The sequence below is a fragment of the Lithobates pipiens genome, unplaced genomic scaffold (genome assembly GCF_037356315.1).
Source record: "Lithobates pipiens isolate NorthernLeopardFrog02 unplaced genomic scaffold, aLitPip1_a1.2 Scaffold_25, whole genome shotgun sequence".
In the NCBI taxonomy this organism is placed as follows: domain Eukaryota; kingdom Metazoa; phylum Chordata; class Amphibia; order Anura; family Ranidae; genus Lithobates; species Lithobates pipiens.
Genome location: NW_027507787.1, coordinates 173,220,605 through 173,243,691, shown reverse-complemented (window position 1 = coordinate 173,243,691; position 23,087 = coordinate 173,220,605). Strand labels below are relative to the sequence as shown.

Below are 23,087 nucleotides of genomic sequence, written 5' to 3'. Positions count from 1 at the left end.
TCAAAAGATATCTCCATAGGCTGAGCAGAGAGGTAGTGTTTATTTTCATCTGTAGCTTTGTCAAGTCTTCTTAGAATTGAATAACATATTTTAAAATAGTCAGTGCTGTCTCCTGTGATAAGCATTGCCTTATTCATCTCTTGTACCACAAAGCGATGCGTACACGTTCTTATATTTTGCAAAAAGAATAAACTTAATTTAGCAGGCTTCTTTAAATTCTAATTGATCCAGCATCCTTTCTGCACACGTATCTTAGAGAAGATATTTCTAAATGTGCGTCTTATAATATGTAAAATCAGATAATGATGCAGTTGCTAAGTAGTCAGCCCAGATAAAAAAAAATGTAATACTGTTTAATACATCTGGGTCATTCTAGTCTTAAAGGTAACGTACAGTAATTTTACATTTTTTTTATCTATTTTGGTCATGATTACAAAAATTACATTTAAAAGTATTTTCTTTTTTTAATCAGTAAATATGAATAATGCATATGAGTGTCAGGCACCTTCCACATCTCCTACATCTTTATATGTTTTGCTGAAAAAAAATTCTGCAAGTTACAAAACTCAGTAACTCAAGCTGAATTTGAGTCAAAGCAGAGACTCCTCCTTCTCCCTCCTGCTGTGTGTGATGGCTCCATCCAAAGTTTCAATTAGAGAGATGGAGCCTGAAGGCAAGCAGGTTCCACTGTGAATTCCCTTTTTTCAAAACACTCCATAATTAGTATGCCATGGGCACACCCTATATTACATCCTTTGTAAAATGTAAAAAAAAAAAATAGTAAATCGAAATAGTAAAAAAAAAAAATTATAAAACATGAGCTTAAAATTTTATTAGGATTAATTCTAAACTAATGATTTTAATGTAATGTACTCACTTCATGTGACAGTTTTTCACACACTTTATCTTCTGACTCATCAGGACAGGAGTTATAAGAGTAGGAAAACTTTCTGCAGATGCTGACATCAATCCTTCCTTTCACAGGTCTACCATAGGTGTATCTAAAAGAAGGTGTGTTATAGTCTAATTATATTATATTTACTTGCTTTCATTTTAACAATATGTACTCACTATTTTCTTTAAAGAGGAAGTAAACTCTCCCACTCTGATGCTTCTTTTCATTTAGTCCATTATAATAAGTAATTATCAGACTATAGCCACTGTAATCCAGCCCAAATCGCATATTACTTACTGTTTAAAGAAACTTTAAAAAACTTGTTTCCAGGGGTTAGGCAGCGCCATCTTAAGTATTGTTCTGAGTGCACAGTAGAGTGTATTTCCGCTCTTACATTGAACACTTCCTGTACTGTTAACCAAGCCTCCTTCTCAATCCAACGTTTCTATGGCAACCCTGCTTCCCTGTTCATAGCTGACTTGTTTTATTTCATAGTATTTACTTGTGCCGATTGCCTAATGTTTGCCTGTGTCAGTCTTATCAGCTTCAGCTGATAAGACTGCAGTAATGGCCAGGTTTACACTGCATGTGATGTCACATGGCCACATGGGGCTTAGGAGGAAGCTCAGACTGATTATGCAGCCTCCTGGTATTTCAGTGGTGTGCAGTAGGAAGTCCTGATAACAGATAGATAAGCACATAGAGAGTGTGCCGTAAATCAGGGGAGATCTGGGCATGCTCCGTGACGTCATTCTAAAGAACAAAGAGGATTACAACAATACTAAGCAAGTAAGGCGATATCTACAAGCAGTGTTCATTAGGGTTTTTATGCTGATTTACATGGGACAAAGTTGTGGGGGAGAGTTTACAACTACTTTAAAGTGTATGTAACTCCTTCCTCCCCGACAAATGAAAACTGGTAGCTTACCCTCAATTGATGACTGTTGGGCAAGTTAAGGGTCTTGCTTTCCTTCTATAGGCTTTGTTTCTTCTAATTTGACCTGTTGATCTTGCCGGTAAGGGACTTACTCTACTGGGGTGGTAAGACTGACTCTGCAAAAACAGGGTTGTCACCTTTGGACATGCAGAGTGCTGGTCAGCTTTGTGCTTGTCTGTGTGTGAGCAACACCTATTGCACAACTTTCAGCTTCTATATGGGCCAGTGCTATGACATATAGTAGTTCAAGTTGCAGCACAGAGCCAAATAGCCTTGCTTGGCTTTCCTTCACAATTTTTTTTTTTAAAGTTCACTTTAAAAAAAATATTAAATGCACATTGTTTTGCAGGTGGGAAAATGTGCATTTGATATTTTATATTCCTTAAGATTCTGTAAAGCTGAGGGGGGCGTGGCTTGACGCCAATGTGAGCAGGTGTGCTTAGCTCCTCCCCCCTGGAACCAGACCAGAGCATCCTGTGAAGAGGTCCGAGATTTGCGCATTAGCGCATTGCAGTCGGCAAGATCCAGTTGGAGAAGCAGGGTCCCGAGGGACAGCTGATGCGGGCGAGTGGCTCTGAGCTCCTTCGGTCCTGCCTGATAGCCAGCGAAGGAGGCGAGGGAATAATATGTATCTCTGAACTGTTTTTTACTGTTTTTTGTATGGCTAATACTTTGGTGTTTATTAGAAAAAGTGAAAATAAAGTTGAATTAAAAAAAAAAATCTGTAAAGCCTTGCACCCACGATCAGCAGATCAGGGGTGGACTGTCAGGCCCCTGCAGACTGTTTGTACCATTGTCTGCCCTTACTAGAGTTACTATAGTTCAGAAAGATCAATGAACTATAAGAGCACACCAGCACCCTTGCAGTTCATTGAGAACTACAAGCGGCCTGCTGCAGTGACCAATGGTACTGGTAATGGTGACCAATGCCTCTGCAATGGTACTTGTAGTTCATTCATTCACAGAACTCTGTGAAGGAATGACGCAGCTGTGTGGGCGGAGCCATGCATGGTCGTGCTGATGTTGAATTGTGACAATCAGTGCTGGAAGAGGATCCGCCGCCCACTGTCACGATGAGGGGATTGGGTTGAGGTGCAGGCAGGTGCTTTAGTAACATGTCACATGATACACCCTAAATATGGGTATAACATGTTACTAAAGGTGAACTTATCCTTTAAATGTTAAATTAAAGCAATGTTCATTCCTAAAGCTTAGTCAATTCCCTTTCTATTTAGAATTTAGTTAAAGTCAAACTAATATGTCTAATTGTCTTTCTTCATATATCCTTATGATTGGTACCGAAACCAGGAAAAGAGAGAAATATTGTCCACAAAAAGTGAAGAGCTTCTCATTTTGCTACCATTGCTTGTTTAATGTTCCCAAAGACAACATTTGAAACCTGATTGGGAAATTCAATTTGATGGATAATTGTTTTTCTCCGGTATTTAAAAATAGGCCCCCATTCCTGGAGATGGCTGAGAGCCGCAGACTAAGCAGCAAACTTTTTTTGTTCGTCTGACTAGCTAAAGTTGTAATAAGGTTTCCAGTCCAAATGGGAGCTATAATTCCACCAGCAAGTTCTTTAATGTCGTTTCCAAGTTGGAAATGCCTGAGAGACATGTATAAGTTGAGTTGCCAAAACACCTCTTTATATAAAAGTATATTGAATTACTACATATTGAGCTGTGGTTTGAGGGCAAATTTCGCTAGAACAGATAGCTGCCAGAGAGGTATACCACAACTGTTTTCTTTGTACGCTGTCCATTCCGATTGCTGTAGGGAGAAGTGCGGTGCGTGATAGAGCATATCACACAGCTCCTTTTTTTTGTACAAACTTTATTTGAAGTGTACAAAACTATACTTCATTCATATCACTGTACATAAGCATGATGCAGTGCGCTGCTGTACAGTACCATGCAGTTCTATACAGTGCACTGCGATAAAATGCAGCATGTCTCCGAGTTGTGTTGCAGTGTGGATGGGACATTTTTTTTTCTGCAGTAAAACTCTTGTCCCCTCACTATGCGGGAATTAGCTCTACTGCCAAGGATTTTTTTTATTCTGTTTATAAAAAGGTTACTGCTGGCACATATATTAGTTATTTCTTTTCCTCAAAACTGTCATTTATTGGGTACAGTCCAGGTGTCACAGTCAACGAAGTGGGTGGTATTTTTAACTAATGACTAAAAGCTTTTTATAGAGGACTGCGTTCAGTAGCATATCATACACCCATATGTGACCCCTAATATAACCCCATTATGTTGCATTACTTGTGCAGGCCCCAATGAGTATTACTCCAGCTACTGGGACCAGAGAGGAATGAGCATAATGTTAACATGAATAACTGAAAGGAAAGATTAAAGGATAAGTACAGCTAAAGCTTGTTTGGCTATACGCCTCCTGTGGCTCACAAGAGTGCAGTTCGTTTTGCACTCCAGTGACCCATTTTCAGCAGACAGTAGGCTGAAGCACTCTGTCGGCTGATGTCAAAGAGCTATACCAGGCTGGGGAAAGATTGCGACCATTATTCAAGCAGGGAGATAAGACAGGGAGGCTGTTGGCCTGGATCTCTAGGGAGCAGGCCCCATTCTCCACTATACCCCGTATCCAGAACAGTGCTGGGACACTGGTGACGGATCCTCTCGACATTAACGCTTGTTTTGCAGAGTTTTACTCCACCCTTTACTCCTCTAGGGCAAGGTACTCCCTTGAGGAGCTGTGTGCTTTCTTGGAGGGGGGTGACACTCCCTGCCCTCACCCCCAATGCCAGGGACAGTTTAGACTCCCCGATCACACTAGAGGAGGTCCGACTGGCACTGGGGTCCATGCAGATGAGAATAAACCCCTGGGGTGGATGGGATCCCCCCGGAATTCTACAAACATTATATGGAAGAGGTGACTATTAGAATGCATGACATGTTTACAAAAACCCTGCAGGAGGAGAATCTCCCTCCATCTATGGCACAGGCCATTATAGTGGTGATACCCAAACCTGGGAAAGACCCTCAGCTATGCTCTTCCTACCGACCTATTTCCCTGCTCAACTCGGACGCAAAAGTGCTGACCAAAATTCTTGCCACGCGACTGAATGATGTCATACTCACCCTAATCCATGAGGACCACTCGGGCTTTATGCCAGGTAAGGGGACAGATATTAATATCCATAAGTTGTACACTGTATTGGCCTCTGGGGATGAAGAAGGTGAGGAGGAGGTAGTGGCCTCCCTAGACGCGGAGAAGGCCTTCGACTCCGTGGAATGGGACTATCTCTGGGAGGCCCTCTGTAAATTTGGATTTGGTCTGGTCTTTGCCTCCTGGGTCAGGGCAGTGTATAAGGCTCCCACAGCTAGACTGCGCACGGGTACAGTCCTCTCCCCGCTTTTTCCCCTCCACAGGGGAACCAGGCAGGGATGCCCCCTCTCCCCGGGGCTCTTTGCACTGGCAATTGAACCTATGGCGGGTCTCCTCCGTTCCTCTCCTGAGGTTCGGGGCATTGTCAGGGGCCCACTGCAGGAAAAGGTTTCGCTATACGCTAATGATACCTTGTTGTATCTCAGAGATGACGGAACCTCTCTAAAAGCAGCACTGTCGATTATCAACAAATTTGGACAGTGCTCAGGCATACGAATAAATTGGGCAAAGTCGACTTTATTCCCACTACACTCTGGTGCTGGCACCCCCCAGGCGGATGGGCAGCTGCATAGGGTTTCTCAATTTAGGTATCTGGGAGTGTAAATACATCGAGATTTGAAACAGTTTATTAATCTTAACCTGAGTCCAGTGGTCACCCAGCTAGCCCAGAAGTGTACTACGTGGAGATCCTTGCCCCTATCGCCTATGGGACAGGTCAATCTAATCAAGATGTCAGTTCTCCCCAAGTTTACCTACCTTTTCCGCCAGACCCCGGTGCATATCCCAAACAGATTCTTTAACCACTTAAGCCCCGGACCAATTGTCAGCCTAAGGACCAGAGGTCTTTTTACAATTTCGCACTGCACTGCTTTAACTGGTAATTGCGCGGTCATGCAATGTTGTACCCAAACGAGATTTGCGTCCTTTTCTTCCCACAAATAGAGCTTTCTTTAGATGGTATTTGATTGCCTCTGCGATTTTTATTTTTTACGATATAAAAGGAAAAAGACTGAAAATTTTGAAAAAAAAAAGATATTTTTATTATAAGAAAAATCGAATAAACTAAATTTTAGTCATAAATTTAGGCCAAAATGTATTCAGCCACATGTCTTTAGTAAAAAAAATGTCAATAAGCGTAAATTTATTGATTTGCGCAAAAGTTATAGCGTCTACAACTAGAGTACATTTTCTGGAATTTACACAGCTTTTAATTTATGACTGCCTATCTCATTTCTTGAGGTGCTAAAATGGCAGGGCAGTACAACCCCCCCCCCCCCCCCAAATGACCCAATTTTGGAAAGTAGACACCCTAAGGAAATTGCTGAGGGGCATGTTGAGCCCATTGAATATATATATATATTTTGTCCTAAGTGATTGAATAATGACACAAAAAAAAAAAAAGTTTACAAAAAGTTGGCACTAAATGATATATTGCTCACACATGCCATAGTTATATGTGGAATTGCACCCCAAAATATATTCTGCTGCTTCTCCTGAGTACGGGGATACCACATATGTGGGATTTTTTGGGAGCCTAGCCACGTACGGGACCCAGAAATCCAATCACTGCCTTCAGGATTTCTAAGGGTGCAAATTTTTGATTTCACTCCTCACTACCTATCAGTTTCGAAGGCCATAAAATGCCAAAATAGCACAAAACCCCCCCCCCCAAATGACCCCATTTTGGAAAGTAGACACCCCAAGCTATTTACTGAAAGGCATGTTGAGTCCATGAAATAGTTTATATTTTGCCAGAAGTTGCGGGAATATTACAAACTTTTTTTTTTTTTTGCACAAAGTTGTCAAATTATATATTGCTCACACATATTATGGGCATAAGTGAAATTACACCTCAAAATAAATTCTGCTACTTCTCCTGAGTACGGGGATACCACATGTGGGGGACTTTTGGGGAGCCTAGTCGCGTACGGGACCCCGAAAACCAAGCACCGCCTTCAGGATTTAAATATAAAATGCTACCAAAAAAAACTGTTAGCGATCGCAGGGATCAGGCCTGACTCTGCGAACGCTGCAGTTATGTGTTTAGTGTTTTGTAAGCGACAGTGATCTATCGATACTGCACTTGGGTGGGCTGGGTGGAGGGGCAAAACGCAGGTGCTAGCAGGTATCTGGGCTGATCCTGCTAACAATGCGTTTTTTTGGAACCCTAAACTGCTGGGGACGCTAGAATAGATCTGATCAGATCAGATATTGATCTGTTCAGATACTATACCCCTACGGGAGGTGTATGCTTTGCGCGTGGGTGTTAGCGGTACTGGCACTAACCTAGCACTGCCTGGGGCGACGCAGACCCTGACCCTAAAACCTAATTGATATCACCCGCCGGGTGATCAGGGAGTTAAACCTTTATTAAGTAATAAATGGTGGGTGCCCTAATGCTATAAACAGCAAACTAACTAACCAGAGTCACCCGTAACACTTATACGGTGATCACTGGTGAAAGGGTTAACTAGGGGCAATCAGGGGGTTAAAATCTTTATTAGGTAGTATATGGGGTCCCTGGCGCTATATAAAAACCTGACGGGGAACCTAAATAACTAACTGGCTAACTAGCGTCACCAGTGACACTTATACGGTGATCGCCGGTGAAAGGGTTAACTCTAAGGGCAATCAGGGGGTTAAAACCTTTATTGGGTAGTATATGGGAGTACCTAATGCTATAAAAACCTGGCGGTGAACCTAAAAAATAACTAGCTACCTAGCGGCACCAGTGACACTAATGCAGCGATCAGAAAAACGATTGCTTAGTGACACTGGCAAAAGGGGGTGAAAGGGTTAACTCTAGGGGCAATCAGGAGATTAAAAATTTGTGTGCCTATGTGTACATACGTGTCAGTGTAGTGTTGGTGCACTTGAGAGTGACATCACTTCCTCCCCGAATGAGAAGCTTCCCCTGCCTGTGTAGTGTAAACACAGGCAGGGGAAGCTTCTCATTCGCCAGGAGCGATCGAGAGGGGATGGCCAGAATCCAACGGCCATTCCCTCATCCCGGATCGCTCCTGAAGCGAAACAGACCACCGCAGCCAGCAGGAGGGGGTCCGATCGGACCCCCCACCCACTGGAAGGTAAGCATGTACATGTACGTGCTTGTGCCTGTCGGTGCCATTGTGCCGACGTACATTTACATGCGGCGGTCCTTAAGTGGTTAGGCAACTAGACGGCATTATCACGTCCTTTGTTTGGAATGGAAAAGCCCCTAGAATAGCTAGAACAACCCTTCAACTACCCCTTGTAGGGGGGGGGGGTTTGGCATTACCCTGTTTCTTGAAGTATTACTGGGCGGCGGGACTATCAAGTGGTGGCCCTCTGAGTGCACAGCCAACCCTGCATCCTCGTTGGAGGCGGCATTGTTGGGCTCTTATGCAGCATTAAGGAACTTAATAGGGGTGCCCCGATCTAACCCCGGGATAACCCTTCCGATGCGCACGACCCTCAAGGTATGGGAAGTAGTCAACAGACAGTTGGTGGGCCCAGGAGTGTGGGGCCCGACGACCCCCCTTTGGGGAAACCCCCGCTTGCCCCATTTTCACTCCATCCCTGATCCAATTGTCTGGGCCAGGCATGGAGTCATCACACTAGGGAACATAGTGTCTCAAGGGCAATTACTCTCCTTCGACGCTCTAAAACGTGATCGGGACCTGCCGAACCACATTTTTTTCAGATTTCTGCAGCTGCGGCACGCCTTCCAGTCTCAATTCCCATCCCGGGTGAATCTGGGGGTGTCAGCAGTGGAGAACATGCTATGTTCTAAGGGGGGGAGCGCACACTGTCCACATTGCTAGCTACACATAACATGACTAGGGTCTCCCATTTGTTTGAGCTTTGGCACAGCGACATTCCAGAACTTACTGAGCAGGACTGGGAGGAGGGTATACAGCAATACCTGCCTCTGGCAATATTGGCAAGGGACAGGTATATACAATTAAAGTTTCTCCACCGGGCATACTTTTCACTGGCACGCCTGGCAAGGATTTACCCTGACCGACTGGCTACCTGTCCTAGATGCAAAATAGATGGTGCTGACTTTTTCCATATGGTGTGGTCTTGCCCAGGGGTGGTGGAATTCTGGAAAGACGTCCTGGCTCATATTAATACTGTGGGGGAACTGATGGTCCCACTCAGCCCAATACCTCTCCTGCTGGGTATTTGCGATTTTCTGGAAATCTCCTGGGGGAACAAACTGTTTATTTTCTACACCACACTCTACGCGAGGAAAGCAATTTTACTGCAATGGAACCAACCCCTCCTACCCACTAAACAACTGCGGCAGTCCTTGGTAAACCCGGCTCTGCCGCTATACAAATTGACATATCTGGGTAGGAACTGCCCCAAGAAATTTGGGAAGATTTGGGCGGCGTAGGTGGAGGCGAAGCACTTGACCATTGATTAGGTCTGGGGGGTGGAGGATGGTGGGATCCCTTCCCCGTATCATATATGAATCTTGTACTAATGTAGGAGGTATCGGGAAACATCTGCTATCTGTAATGTAATGACCGGAGAATATATACGAACTACTAGGAAAATGACTACGATAAGTATGTATTGAAACTTGGATATTTGTCTGCACGGTTTCTTATGTAACCTGTTAATGCATGTTTGTTTTTGGAACTATAAATAAACTATATGTTAAAAAAATAAATTAAAAAAAAGAAGATTGCGACCATATGGTCAGGATCCACCCAGATGCTTGAACCGGCACACAGCGCATCCTTTCTTCAAGCCACTGAGAGCCTGAGCCAGCTCCACAGCAGCCCAGCACTCCAGTGAGTGTTGGGGGGGGGGGGGGGGGTCAGAGCAGAGAGCCATTAACTGACAATCACCAGATATCTGCTCACAGAGCTGTGAAAGCCAAGTGATCAGCGGTCTTTAATCACTCACTTCTCAGTCTTAGAGCCGGTGTGGGGACAGATGCTGCATCAGACATATATTAAGTATTATATAAAAAAGGTATACATACTGTGGCAGGGTGGTCCAGCTGCGCGAAACAACGTACCTGTACGTCGTCCGCTCTCTCTGGTCTGGTGTGTGCACAGCCTGCGACCCGTTCCCACTGTGATTGGACACCGCCGCCCACCCGCGATTGTTCTCGGGAATGACAGAATGGCAGTCTGCCTATGTAAACAAGGCATACTGTTGTTATGTCACGGACAAGGAGAGAGATCTGTGATTCCTAGTAATCAGGAACACAGATCTCACTCTCTGTCTAGTGTCAGCATCCCCCACATTGCTAGTAAAACAAAAAAAAGCCCCTAAATCTATCCCGTAGTTTGTAGACACTATAACTTTTGTGCAAACCAATCAATATACGCAAATTGGGATTTTTTTTTACCAAAAATAAATAGCGGAATACAAATTGGCCTAAATTAATGAAGAAATAAGATTTTTTCACATATTTTTGTTGGATATGTTTTGAAGCAAAAATTCAATATTGTTTTTTTTTTTCAAAATTGTCGCTCTTTTTTTGTTAATAGAGCAAAAAACAAAAACCTGTGAAGGTGAACGAATACCACCAAAAGAAAGCTTTATTTGTGGGCAAAAGGACACCAATTTTGTTTGGGCAGAGTGTTTCACAACTGCGCAATTGTCAGTTAAAGTAACGCAATGCCGTTTTTCAAAAAATGGCCTGGCCATTGAGGAGGTAAATCATTCCGGGGCTGAAGTGGTTAAAAGTATAAAACAAAACTTTAATTTTTTAATTTTGGACAGAGTGGAAAGAGATTATATCACCTGTTTGTTTTGCTATCTGTGTCCCTGTTGGGGAGATTTGTCATCTCTATTTGTATTATATACTACCACTATCACTAAGAGTAAAAGTAAAAAAAAAAAACGAATTTTGGCTTCTCACCAGAACAGAAGTATAGGGAAAATCTTCCAATGGGGACACTAGTCTTGGTCACAATTTGGGATTCCCTCTCTTTTCCTGTTCTGGTTATAGGACAGGATGTGAAGGAAAATCTCCCTAATGGGGATGCAGATGGGAAAAAAGAACCCTGACTGGGGTTATAACCCTCACTTACTCTATCCAAAATAGAAAAAGGTTTCGCTTTTAGCTCTACAATAATTGATTTTTTACTGTGTTTTTCTGCCTCCTTTTAATGTCGTCAGTGGGCTCCGGAAATTCTCCTTTGCCCTCTCTCTGCCCTTTGTTTGCAAATAGAGGTACACGATAGTTGCGGTCATGTGCACTACTCTATCCATAGTCCATAGTCCTTAGCCAATCTTGGCAGCAAGCAAGAGAGGATGACTACATGTCTACATATAGTGGGACCATGGAGAACCAACTTAGCTACCCACAACAGGAATTTTGGATCTTAGGAGCATGAAAAAAAAGGAATTTGAAGAGCAATGGAACACACGTTTCCGAGTTAAGAATACATACTTGAATAGGATTTATATTTTTAAACCAAAGTTTAGTGTCGCTTAACTCTGATAACATAGAAAGAAACTATGATCAGTATGACTATAGTACTAGTTTCACTGACAGTCTCAGTATTCGACACTCACTTTCCACATACAGTAACTTTGACTTCTTCATCGAGGATAGTGATCACCGAGGGCATTTTCACCTGCACCTCATACTTGGGTAGCACTGAAAAGATGGCAAACAACAAGTCAGTTTTGTGCACATAAATCACTCAATGTTCAGATACCCATGTACATTTCTTGACTAGCACTGCAGCAATGGCATTTATTGAAGCTGAGGTTCAGGCAAAAAGCATAATCTTACGATTCGAATGATCTTCCCTACATATAGTATATTGTATCTCCTGCCTTACTTTTTTCAGTTGAAGGTTTCCTCTATGTGTACTGGTCAACACTCTTCTCTCCCTAAAATCGTTGTAATATTGCCCATCTGATGACTGACTATAGAAGAAATTGACTTTTGACGTTCTGCATCCTTAGTTACATGTTCTCTGCCATCTGGCTAGATGGACAAATTTAGGAGCATACTGATGGTGAATGCATGTGTAGCCAGGACTATAGTTGCTGCAAACCTTTTGCCTTTCCCCATGTTGTTGCTATATTATTGGTATGTAAAATTATCAGAGTTAAGTTTAACAGTTGTTTGTGTACAAATGCAGAAGACCATTAGTTAAGCGTTCACTAATACAAAAATGCAACTGCCATCTTTTAGGAGACCACAGTGGACAGGCTTTTTGGCAGAGTCTGCTGCTATCTAAAAAGAGAGGACACACATGGTGGTGAGCAGGTGCAGGTAGGAGTGTGAGAGGACTGAGCTGCCTATCTGCAAGATACCCCACCACTGGAGATTGCCCGCCGCAAGTGTATTTGGAATTCTGCTGATGGAGACAGTAACCGGGTATGCCCAGGACCCTGTTGCGAGTGACTGTCACCCAAGTACACTTTATGGAAGCCAAGAGATGAGCCGCTATTTGGAGCTTTGGGATGGTGTGAAGCAATCGGTGAGCACCTTGTGTGACTGGACTGCCTGGTAGAGCCTCCCCTCCCTTACTGATGGCTAAATTTATACAAAACTGAGTTTCTGTGAATGCATAGAGGTTCTGGGAGTTAGCGGGGGACTAGTAAGAGCTCAAACTTCATAAAGTTCACTTTCTTTCCTATCTGCGATGGCCAGCTAATAAGGGGCACTGAATACATAGATTCTCCCACCCCCCCAAAAAAAATGGAGCACCAGCCGCCACTGTTCCCCAATTGAGACTGTGTTATTTCATAAAGGACTCCACCGCTGCTGGTAAACATGCCTCTACCACTTGCTAGAGAGGGCAGGACTGTTTAGTCATTATAATTAGCCCTTTTCCTTTTTGGTACTAAGCAGTTGCAGTTTGCTAGAAAAGAGCATTGCAGGCGCTTAGCCATTATTCCCTCCATACAAAATTTATTGTTTTGTTGCTTTGTGCTCTTTGCCATACTAATCATATATTCTCTGATTGTTACTGCTAAACTAAAATATTAAAATTCCTAAGGTGTGTCGGTAAGTGCTGGCTGAGCCAGATGTGTAATCTCCAATTATAGAGACGTTGTATCCAGTGGCTGTTCCGGGGTGGTGCTACACACGTATGGTATGTATGCCACAATCATTGCATGAATGGCAGCAAACTGGTCTTTTAACTAGTGTTTAAGTCTCTGCACACACAGCTGCTATTTTATGTCAGTTGCTTTTCTGACATGAATAGGAATGTTTTCAACTGGCCATTTGAAAGATGAATAAATCACAAAGAGCAATAGGTCATTAGACATTTGGCTTTCCATTAATTGCTGACTTTACATACAGGACATGCTGACCCTGTGACTACAGATCCATGTTTTAAGGTTCACAAAGGAGCCAGAAATGTAAAAGCAGACACAATAAGAAGACACAATTGAATGTGGTTGCAAAGGCTTAGGCTACTTTCACATTGAGCCGATTTATAGGCGCCACAGCGCTAAAAATAGCGTCTGTAAAGAGCCTCTCCTATGTCTCCAGTGTGAAAGCCCGAGTGCTTTCTCACTGGATTGCTGCGCTTGCAGGACAGTGTATTCACCGTGTATTCACCGCTCCTAAAGTGCCCCTTACCATTGAAAACAATGGGGCAGTGACGCTAAACCGCTGGCATAGTGGCGCTATGCGGGCAGTTTTAACCCTTTTTTTTTTGAGGGTTAAAACTGTCCCACTAGCAACCGAATAACGCTGCAAAAATGATGGTAAAGTGGCGCTATAAATAGCGCCGCTTTACTGCCAGCGCCCCCCCCCAAGTGTGAAAGTAGCCTTAAGGTTTTTTTACCTTAATGCATTTTCTGTATTAAATTAAAAAACCTTTTCTGATCACCTCCTCCCCAGCCCCCACCTCCAAATACTTGGACCCCTTTCACACTGGGCACTTTTCAGGCATTTTGGCACTAAAAATAGCGCCTGAAAAGCACCTCTCATGCCTCCCCAGTGGGATAGCCCAAGTGCTTTTACACTGGGGTGGTGCACTTGCACAATGGGAAAATAAGTCTTGCAAGCAGCATCTTTGGGGCAGGAATGGTTATACACCGCTCCCAAATCGACATGCCCATTGACATGAATGGGCAGTGCTGCCAAAGCGCCTGAAAAACGCTTCAGCAGCGCTGCAACACGGGCATTTTAACCCTTTCATCGGCCTCTAGCAGCGCCGAAAAGTGCAGCTATAACATAAAACCGCTAACGCTGGCACCGGCCCAGTTTGAAAGTACCTTTACTGAGCTCAATCCAGTGCTTTGGCCAAGAGCAGCAGCGCTGTTCTCTCTCTCTTTACAGGACTAGGAGGCAGCAGGGGGAACAATTAGCTCCTGCTGCTGTCAATCAAACCCAGTGAGGAGGGGACATGGGGCATGGCCAAGCCGCAATGTGTGTGTCAACAGATGCCGCAGCCTGGCTCAGGATTGAGCCGACACAAGTGCCCCATAGAAAGCAGTTTCCTATGGGGGCAGTCAGAGACGAGGAGGAGCCAGATGTGCCAGTGGAGGACCCTAGAAGAAGAGGATCGGGGCCACTTTATCAAAACCATTGCACAGAGCAGGTAAGTATAACATATTTATTTTATTTTTTTAAAGCATTTACGAACAATTTAAACTCAAATAAAACTTCAAAAGCAACCTTTTTTCTTTTAGTATATTATTTCCTATTTGTTTCAACTTTACAACCACCTTCCAAACGTTCTGCCTTTTTAACAACCTCCCATGTCTAGCATATGAATAAACACATTTAAAATATAGCTCTACAATCCAATATGATATTTTAAAAGAGAATGTGTGTGTCATAAATTAAGAACTTACCATATTCTTCCACAGTAAAGTAATGTTGAATCTTGGAACCCTTTTCCCTTTGTGCAACCATTTTATATGTTCCCAGCCTTGGCTCAGAGGTAAGGAGGAAGGATTCTTGCGCAATTCCTCTGTTTGTCTCCACATTCACCCACTGAAAGATGCGGTTTCCCTGAGGATCCTGAGAGGACACACTAGATTAGATACCTTCTATATTTGCATCTAATGTACTCTATGTTAAATCCTATCATGTCCATCATGCTTAACTCTGAATCCTACACAAATACTGTATATGTACTAAAAATTGTTTTAATGTTTATTGTTACAACCTAAAAATATCACAAAATAAAATTGTACTTCCCCAGTAAATCTAATAAGAGATTTGTTGCTGAATACTTGGCAGTCCCATATATGTCATACCTCCCAATTGTCCCTAAAACACTCTTGTTCCTAATTCCTGATCATTTGATCATTTGTCCTTCTTTTTGGTCTATTGTTTAAATAGTGCTTAAAATTTTTGGGGAGAGGGGCGCAAACAGTCTGATAAAAAAAAACATTTATTGTTAACTCACTCACTGTGCCATCCAATACCGCCACTGTGACCCCCCTGCCCACTCGCCGTCTATCTGGCACTTACACTGTTTCGGTGGGGCAGCGGGTGACGGCGTTGAGCGGTGTTCTACAAGCCGTGTCCTCCATTATTCTCCTCCCGTCAGGCATCCAATCGCAGCGCCTGTCATTTCAACCAATCATATGGCGGGTAACAGACCCATGCACCTGATTGGTGGAGAGTTTAGTGTTAGGACAGCGAATATTCATTCGCTTTTCTAACACAGCTGGGTGTACTGCGAGCACCAAGCATGGCGCTCACAGGTACTTAAGAGGTGTGGGTCACATGGCTAGAGAGGAGTTTGTGAGGCCTGTGTGGCCTGTTCTTGTTCCAGGACAGGGGTAGCCCCGTGAGGGGTCCCGGTCACAGGGTGTTCGACATCCCGCACCATGTTCCTGTTAGATGCCCCCAATAGACCTGCCTGGTCTGGGGTAGGGATCCGTCTATTCCCAAGTCTCGGAACCTAACAGCTTGTGGAAGTGACGGGGGGAGGACTCTTCGGCGGAGGGCCGACAAGTGGCATCCTGAGAAGTGCCTGGTTACTGAGTTGGGAAGGACATTGACAAATTCACACTTTTCCAGTACCATTGAGGAGATAGAGAACATTCCAGGTAGTGAGGAAAAAGGTTCCCATTCACCCTTAGTTACAGATTGTACACGTTCATAGAATTGCTTCAAGTTTTGAATCAATGTGCTGACTGCCATGATGTCTGGCTAGAGATCTGTTCAGCCTTGAAGTACCCAGCTGCGAGTGGCTACTCTCTGGGTTGAATTAGAGACTTTGCTAGACCTGCAGTTCAAGGTGCCTGAGTTCTTCACCCGTGCCCTCTGTTCCCATGAAAGACGGTGTTATTGGACGTTATTACTGCAAAATAAAACCTTTCAAAATTACTTTATTTGTGTCAGAAGTCAAGTTGTTGGGTATCAACCCTGGGAACCCCTAGATGTGGAAGAACAAGCCAAACGGAGGTGACCGGTAAGCCCAATAAGTTAAGGCCGCCCTACAAAGGGTTATGGCCACTACACATGAATCTATACATTGGTCATAGAGAGGGTGGCTGGAGAGAGGGGGCGGAGCTCGTGTGCCCTTATGGATGCACCGCCACTGCATTCAATATTTAACTATTTAATTACCAAAAGTACTATTCTACACTAAATATTTCCTCTAATCGAAGCCAGTATAAAGGAAAAGTAGTGGCGAAAAAACACTTGTGGGTTTAACCAATCAAAGACTTTGGGGGTTGATTTAATAAACTGGAGAGTGCACAATCTGGTGCAGCTCTGCATAGAAACCAGTCAGCTTCCAGGTTTTTTGTCAGCGCTTAATTGAACAAGTTGAAGTTAGAAGCTGATTGGCTACCATGCAAAGTTGAACCAGATTTTGCACTCTCCAGTTTTAGTAAATCAACCCCTCTGTGTCCTTTGCCAACATACTGTGTACTAAAAGGTGCCCTCTTTCTCATTTTAAGTAAGTCGGGTGGGGTGCGTGTGTGTATACATTAAGCTTATGTAGGTAGGAAGAAGTGTGCTATTTGTACAAGTATTGTAATTAGTGACCTTTGCCTGGGTCTGTACCACTGAACGCAACTGTCCCACTACATCACTGGTGGTCAACTTTTTGATACAGGGGACCTCAAGTGTGTCACCTGACATCACCCATGGACTGCTTAAAATATTCATTGGATGTAACGCTATTTAAAGTGCAGATGTACAATGATAGATGATAGATGATCAATGCCTATAGATGTTTTGTAAGAGATGGTCAGAGACTGCGAACATTATGAAGAAGTTGTTAGAGACTTGGGACATACCGTATTTTTTGGCATATAACACACACTTTTTCCCCTTAAAATCAGGGGAAAATTGTGGGTGCGTGTTATACGGCGATCCCTACCGATCCCCGTCCATCTCCGCTGACTGTGAGCAGAGCGGAACAATCACCGCCGAGATACACATAGACGAGTGTACTCGGCTCTGCTCACAGTCAGTGGGCGTGACTGAGCAGAGCCGAGAAGATCCGAGTACACTTGGCTATGTGTATCTCGGCTCCGCCCAGTCCCTGCATTCTCGGCGAGTCTCGGTGGCGCCAATTTTAAATTCATCCAAGCGATGGACACTGGGAGCAAGGCTGCACTGGGGGCAAGGCTGTACTGACAAGGCTGCACTGGGGCAAGGCTGCACTGGGGCAAGGCTGCACTGACAAGGCTGCACTGGGGCAAGGCTGCACTAGACAGTAGGGCAATGGACACCGATAAGGTTGAATTGATGGGCCTTAAACTTCACACCTAAAAGTTTTTTTTCCTTAAAATTCCCTCCTAAACTTGGGGTGCGTGTTACACGCCGGCCCGTGTTATACGCAGATAAATATTGTACTTCGGTAGACAGTCATAAACTGGATACATTACATGAAACTGCTAGAGATTACTGATATTATAGCCCCTTTACAGATCAATGCTTCCACATTTTTGCTCCCTACAACCCTATTAAAAATTACTTGTGCTATGTTTGATATTTCTGAAATCAAAGTCCAATTGCAAAAGATCAAAAGAAACATATTAAAGAAGAAATAGGATGGACAGCACAGAAAAAAGTAAGATAGTGTTAATAAATGAATAGTGGCTCCATATCAGCTCATTGATTATATTAAATGTGTCCAGTAATAATTTAGAATGTATGATTGTTGTAGATCTAGAAAAACTTGGAAAAAAAGCATAAACTTTTTGCGTTATCTACTGTACTTGCAAAGTGTCTAACCTCTTTGTAAATGATAAGCAGCCATGATCACTGCTCATCTCATTGCAGCAAGTTACATGAAAAGCCTTTAGCTTTTTACCAATTCACTGCTGTCCTCCCATATTGGAAGCAGCCCTTAAGTACATGTAAGCCTTACAAAAACACAAAATTCTTACCTCAACATAAATTACGGGAAACTAAAAAAAGAAATGGAAAAAGATCAGGAGTTAAAAAAAATATAAAAATAATGCAGCTTACAAGTTAATTTCTACCATTAAAGTATTTTAAAGGTATAGTTTTATGATTCAAGTTAAAACAGAGCTAAATTCAAATTGAATTTAGTTTTCTATTACCCCGCCCATCATACATTACTATAATTTTTCTATATAATAATAATGAAAGAAAAAAAACTTTTCATCCTTTTTTGCACAATATGATTTAGCTCTTTCAGGGTATCCTAGAATACTATAGACACATTGCTTTGTGCAACGTGATTTGTGTCTTATGGTTAATAGCTTTTTTTTTAAGCATGTTTAAATATTCAACATACCTTTTCATTGGTGCTATGAAATGTCTCATCCATGGTGGCAACACGGAACTGAACTACAAATGAGGGAAACAGATTCTGTTTTATATACACATATATAGAGAACACTAAAGAGAGTGCAACATTTCAATGTGCATTTTAACTAATAGTGTAAATACATGTTATATGCATTGCTTGAGCTTCTCTAATTATGTAGGGTAATGTATCATATATACTACACAATAGCATGGTATCAAGAGACTTAAGCATGTAATTGTACTGTCGCTTTCATATTCTTATTTTAGCTGGTAAAACAGTTGATCATGTCCAGTAATGTATGGTATGGTAAAGAGAGGTCTTAAACCTTGTACACTCTAAGAGAATATCGAACAAATCGTTTTTTGTTGCATGCTAGTCTCATATCAAGAATGAAGAAGTTACTAAAGTTACAAAAATTCTCATACGACAGAATACAACTTCAGAAGTGATGTAATGTGTTGTATTTTTTCGATTCCAAGAATGCGTGGTCTTGGTCTTCTGATTTTCTTCGGACAAATACTGTACTGAATAAATAAAAATTGTTTGCTTTGCTATTATCTGATAATTTTTCGTGCTTGTCCCTTTGGATATTGTTGGATGAAATGTTGTGTGTGATTGGCACTCGATAGCTGTGTACTAACAATCATAGTATCGCTACGGTCGCTTTGAAAACTATTTTTGTTATCTGATTTTCTGATCGTGTGTACCAGGCATTAGCATAGAACTGTAGTGCTTTATCCCTGTTCCACTCTCAGTGAATTATTCTAGCAGTTTACCTTTCTGTCCAGGTTTATAGATGGGTTTGTCAGTCTGGATGAATGCCAAGTTATATGGGTTCCTGATGAGCACACTTCTCTTTGACTTAAAGTGCAAAAAATCACCGACAGCATCGAGTGTGATGAATGCCAGTTGTGGGCTCTCCACCTTTGGTGTCTAAAGGGACACAAAACAAGAAACTCAACATTGATAGAATCAGTTGGTGAAAAGGTACAAGTGATGACTGAGGCTGTGTTCACACTGGTACGACATAACTGTACTACCAGCCCTCAAAATTTACACTCGCCTGCTCACATTTTGCAAGTGAATTTTGAGGGCTGGCAAGGAAGGGCTTTCTGGGAGCGAGGGGGGGGCGAGCACTGGCAGCCGGCGAGTCCTTTTCCCAGCGTTCGCGGAGGGGAAGAGAGAGGATAGAGTCGGCTGGATGATGAGAGCACAGGGAACATCACTAGCGGCTTTGATTTCAATTGCTGTGTGTTCCCTGCACTCGCTTTCACACACAGTCCCGCCCCCTGGTCCCGGGGAATTTGATAGACAGATCACCCGTCCAACACGGGACGAGTGATATGTATCAAAGTTCCCTGGCCAGGGGGGCGGGGATGTACAGGACGCTGAGTGGTGGGAACACACGGCAATTTAAATCAAAGCTGTTCCAGTAATGTCCCTCGGCGCTCATATCTTCCGGCCAGCAATGCTCTTCTCCTCTGCTCCCCTTCATGATGGACAAGTGTGAGGCTGCATTGGTGGACAAGTGTGAGGCTGCATTGGTGGACAAGTGTGAGGCTGCATTGGTGGACAAGTGTGAGGCTGCATTGGTGGACACGGGTGAGGCTACATTGGTGGACACGGGTGAGGCTGCATTGGTGGACACGGGTGAGGCTGCATTGGTGGACAAGGGTAAGACTGCATTGGTGGACAAGGGTGAGACTGCATTGGTGGAAAAGGGTGAGACTGCATTGGTGGAAAAGGGTGAGACTGCATTGGTTGACAAGGGTGAGACTGCATTGGTTGACAAGGGTGAGACTGCATTGGTTGACAAGGGTGAGACTGCATTGGTGGACAAGGGTGAGACTGCATTGGTGGACACGGGCGAGGCTGCATTGATGAGCATGGATAAAGTTGCTTAATTTTGCATAAAACATTTAAGGGTAATTTCATGATATAATTTATGAGGTCGTGTTTAGGGGTGGAATTAGGGGCAGGGCAGGGTAGGGTTTGGGTGGGGCAACTGGTGGTGAGTAACCCTTGAGGCCTGGCTAGTAGCTCAGGACTTGAAATTTTGAGCCCTGGTACTACTGTCATCCTACTTTGTCCTGCTACATCTGTCCTACATCAATCCTACTTCGCTCCTAATTCCAGCCGACTTGAATGAACAAGATAAGATTTTGCTCCGACTTTGAGATAGTACGACTTGTCCTTTGACCAATCAAAACAATCCTAGAGTGACATCAATTCCTTTTACAGCTCCTGTAATCACCATGTTGGATGTCACAAGTTGGATGATTAGGACAAGGATCCTACTTTGATGCGACTTCAATGATATTCAATGGGCTGAAGTAGGACCAAAGTAGTGCAGGGAGCATTTTCAAAGTCGGCCCGACTTGTGTCGGACCAGTTAACATGGCTCTCATAGGGGAACGTTGATTTTTATACGTCATGCGACATGAGCTCCCAAAGTTGGAGCGTTTGTTGTACAAGTGTGAACCCAGCATGAAGGTCAATTCCACCTAAAACTGACCAAAACAATATTCCTCATTTATCTCAGTGATTTAAATGATTGAAAATTTCATGAGCACTATCCTTCTCACTGGATTTGACAATTGTAGAGTTTATTCACATAACTACCATTGGCCCAGTTTGGGCCTGTAAGAACAAACACAGGCTTCAAAAACTGATTTCAGTTTATTGTATTCAGATTATGGTTGTTGTGGGTCACTTATGGTTGTTGTGGGTCACTGATCTTTACACATTAGCATTTATTATAGTTGGCCAAGTGCATTAACACAAAGAGAATTGTCATCTAAAAATATATCATCGTTATTCCAACCAACAAATAATGGAAAACACTGAAAAACATAAAAATAGTTTTGTCCAGTGGCAAGATGAGATAGAAGATCTAGATGAGGTGGATTGGATACAAGCCCTGGAAACACTTCCCAAGATATCCCTCTCACCCTCCCAAAGGATATCTCAGCTTTTTATTATACATAGGGTTCATTACACCCCCCACAAAAACATTCTTGGAGAAAAAACACAACATTATTATGTCCGCAATGCTCTTTATTTAATGGTTCTCTTATCCACATGCTTGGGTGATGTCCGAAGCTCCATCGCTACTGGGGAAAAAAATATTCACAACCTTAAACATACTATGTCTTATTGAGATAACAAGGATGCCCAGATTTGCGCTATTGGGAATAATACCTGATGGAGCATTACCTGTAGAGATGTACACTATGTGGACAAGATCGTTCTATTTAGCACGCAAAGTCATCCTACAAAAATGGACATCTGCTGATCCTCCAACACATAAACAATGGGTTAAGAAACGTAACTATATACTTAAAAGAGAAAAACTAACGTATAAGCATAGAAATACACCTCAAACGTTTGGTAAAATATGGTCATGGTGGATAGAACCTAGTAAAGAACATTATGATGGTTTATCAAGTAGAGAGGAGTAAAAGTAATGGGGGTAGATGGGAGTAAGGAGCTGAGGCAGAATGAAGTGGAGTAGATGAGGAGAAAAGAAAGATATACAGTATGTGAAAGAAAGATAGGCTGAAACTGCAGAGAAGCTACCATAGTCTGATGACTGATATCAGGGGAGCTTAATTGGATGAGTAAATTGTATTCATGCTCCTATTATGTTTTGGCTATTATATGAGAAAGTCACTTTAATACAAGAGGTGCAAGGTTTGTTTCGTCTATGTTTTGTTTCTTTTTTTTAACTTGTTTTGTGTGTTTTTTTTTTGTTTTTTTTCATATTTGATCAGTTTTGATATATAGTAATTTAGTTGATATAGTTTTTGTTTGTATAACTATAAAAATTTAAATTATTTGATTAAAAAAAAACAAAAAAAAACATATCATCTGTTACATGAGTTATGTAAAGGAAACGTGCTGATATAAATAGGTTGCCATAAAGCTTAGTGAATGTTGTTTCACTTTGCAAAGAATACCCAATCACGTGCAGGGAAAATAAAAATCAAACAACATTTTTGCCTGCACATGATTGGATGATCAAAATCAGCAGTGCTTTACCTCATTTACAAAGCTCTGGCAAAAAATCCCCTACAAAGTGAATTTGACTTTAGTAATTCAATCACGTTGACTTGGTACAACTATGTAGATCAGACATTCTGACCTCACATTGCTGCACATGTTATTTGGGTCAGCCAGTGACTTACAATTTTCTGAAGCCATTCAATAAGTGTGAGAGCTGGGCAACTAGAACTTTCCAAAGGAGATTGGAAAAATCAACTTGGCTTATTTTTTTTGGCACATATTATTAAGGATCTGTGGAATGACAATGTTACATTTGTCATTTTAAAATTTATCAACACAAATTTGCAGGAAGCGCATGTAAAGATGTTGCTCACAAGCAGTAACAAAGATGTCAGTTTTGTTTTCCCTGCAGTTGGAATTGGATTGGATGATGGCAGCAACT

At 42.6% G+C, this 23,087-nt stretch overlaps 1 protein-coding gene across 2 annotated transcripts in view; it reads right to left on the bottom strand.

The window, feature by feature from the left end:
- LOC143930670 (alpha-2-macroglobulin-like) overlaps window positions 1–23,087 on the bottom strand; it is a 106,143-nt gene that overhangs the window by 69,239 nt on the left and 13,817 nt on the right. For both annotated transcript variants that reach the window (XM_077455181.1, XM_077455180.1), the window contains 6 exons: window positions 19,417–19,573; window positions 18,626–18,678; window positions 18,252–18,272; window positions 14,745–14,913; window positions 11,490–11,574; window positions 878–1,001 (listed from right to left, as the gene is read on the bottom strand). In XM_077455181.1, the coding sequence (XP_077311307.1) occupies window positions 878–1,001; window positions 11,490–11,574; window positions 14,745–14,913; window positions 18,252–18,272; window positions 18,626–18,678; window positions 19,417–19,573 (609 nt within the window). The remainder of the gene's footprint in view (window positions 1–877; window positions 1,002–11,489; window positions 11,575–14,744; window positions 14,914–18,251; window positions 18,273–18,625; window positions 18,679–19,416; window positions 19,574–23,087) is intronic.